The 1,823-nt window shown below is 37.0% G+C and overlaps 1 protein-coding gene across 1 annotated transcript in view; it reads left to right on the top strand.

Moving 5' to 3' along the window:
* The first annotated feature begins 886 nt into the window (after positions 1–886).
* Positions 887–1,823, top strand: part of LOC106876685 (uncharacterized) — a 53,277-nt gene continuing 52,340 nt past the window's right edge. Inside the window, exon 1 of the mRNA XM_052974881.1 lies at positions 887–1,063. Within this exon, the coding sequence (XP_052830841.1) occupies positions 1,061–1,063 (3 nt within the window). The 5' untranslated portion in view covers positions 887–1,060. The remainder of the gene's footprint in view (positions 1,064–1,823) is intronic.

Genomic DNA, 1,823 nt, shown 5'->3' with positions numbered 1-1,823 from the left:
GCCGCCATGAGGAGGAAAATTTCGTTGTAGATGCAGCAGAAAGAACTTTTCCTCTTTCGGGATTAAAACCGTTCTTCAGTAAATTTTATAAAATGTGAATGAGAACGGCGAAATAGGGGTGGATAAATGGGGCTAGACTCTGTAGTTGTAGATTGATAGCACGAGCAAGGAAGAAGAAGAAGAAGAAGATCTTAAGAGAGAAAAATAAAGATAAAGACGCAGCCGTAACTGTGTGGTAAGTAACTTGCTTACCAACCACATGGTTCCGGGTTCAGTCCCACTGCGTGGCAACTTGGGCAAGTGTCTTCTACTATAGCCTTGGGCCGACCAAAGCCTTGTGACGGAAACTGAAAGAAACTCGTCGTATATATGTATGTGTGTGTGTGTGTGTGCATGTGTGTATGTGTGTGTTTCTCCCCCACCACTGCTGGACAAACGGTTGGTGTGTTTACATCCCCGTTAACTTAGCAGTTCAGCAAAAGGAGCAGACAGAATAAGTTATTAGCCTTGGGAGTCGATTTGTTCGACTAAAGACCTTCGAAGTGGTGCCCCAGCATGGCCGGCCGCAATCAAATGACTGAACTAAGTGTGAAAGACTAAAAGAATATTAAACAGAAAAGAAACCAAGATGAAAAAAAAAAAGCAGATGGGAAACATTAAATAATAATAATAATAATAATAATAATAATAATAATAATAATAATAATAATAATAATAATAATAATAACAACAATAATAACAATAGAAGAAGAAAAAAAAAGAAGAAAGAAAAGTGCCAATGTTTTTGGTAAACATGTGTAGAAGAGGGTCTGCAAGAATATGAGGCCGACTACTTGGTTCGGTTTAGAGATATTTAACCAATCCAACAAGCTGGAAAGGTTTGGGCTGACGTGACAAGCGGTAATGATGGGAAGTATTTCAGCAGCGTGTCTCAAAGATTCATCACAGTAAGGCAGGAGACGTCTGACAGTGCAACAGTGCTTGTTGTTCGTTCGTATGGAGTGCTGCTGCAGCTGCTGCTGTTGTTGCTGTTAACTTCTTTGCCATTCCTGTTTCAAACATGGTAAGTCCATTCTAATTCATTTAGTTTCGAAAACATTTATCTGTTTATTACATATACACACATTTATACAGATACATACATACATACATACATACATACATATATGCTTTTTATTTTTAATTGGCATTTTAAAAAAATAGTTTTATTGATGAGTCCCAATCACGGAGCTCTCGGCCCTTGAATCGCTATTTAAAAGTGAAAAAGTTTATATACTTGAGTTTTGAGGTCCATTTCTCCAGTTTGTTCTATCAAACCTAGATAGATAGATAGATAGACAGACAGATAAATAGATAGATAGATAGATAGATAGATAGATAGATAGATACATGAACATGCATTCATTCATATTTACTCGCACATACACGCATATTTTTGCACTTAGAAAAATTTACTTATCATAATTACTCACACATATATATCTATAACAGGTGCGTATGTGCATTTCTGCTTGCATTAATATGTGCATATATGCGTGCACTTAAATGCACATGTGTATATATATATGTAAACATGCAGATGCACATCCCTCTGCACATCTGCGTGTCCATGCAAGATATGCATATATTTTATTCATATAGTATACCTATCTATCTATCTATATATATATATATATGTGTGTGTGTGTGTGTGTGTGTGTGTGTGTGTGTGTGTGTGTGTGTGTGTGTGTGTATCCTTTTCTACTCTAGGCACAAGACCCGAAATTTCGGGGTAGTGGGCCAGTCGATTAGATGAACCCCAGGTATGCAACTGGTACTTAATT

This window comes from Octopus bimaculoides, chromosome 19, assembly GCF_001194135.2.
Source record: "Octopus bimaculoides isolate UCB-OBI-ISO-001 chromosome 19, ASM119413v2, whole genome shotgun sequence".
NCBI classification, from domain to species: domain Eukaryota; kingdom Metazoa; phylum Mollusca; class Cephalopoda; order Octopoda; family Octopodidae; genus Octopus; species Octopus bimaculoides.
The sequence above is the reverse complement of the archived record's forward strand: the minus strand, read 5'-3'. Positions and strand labels throughout refer to the sequence as shown.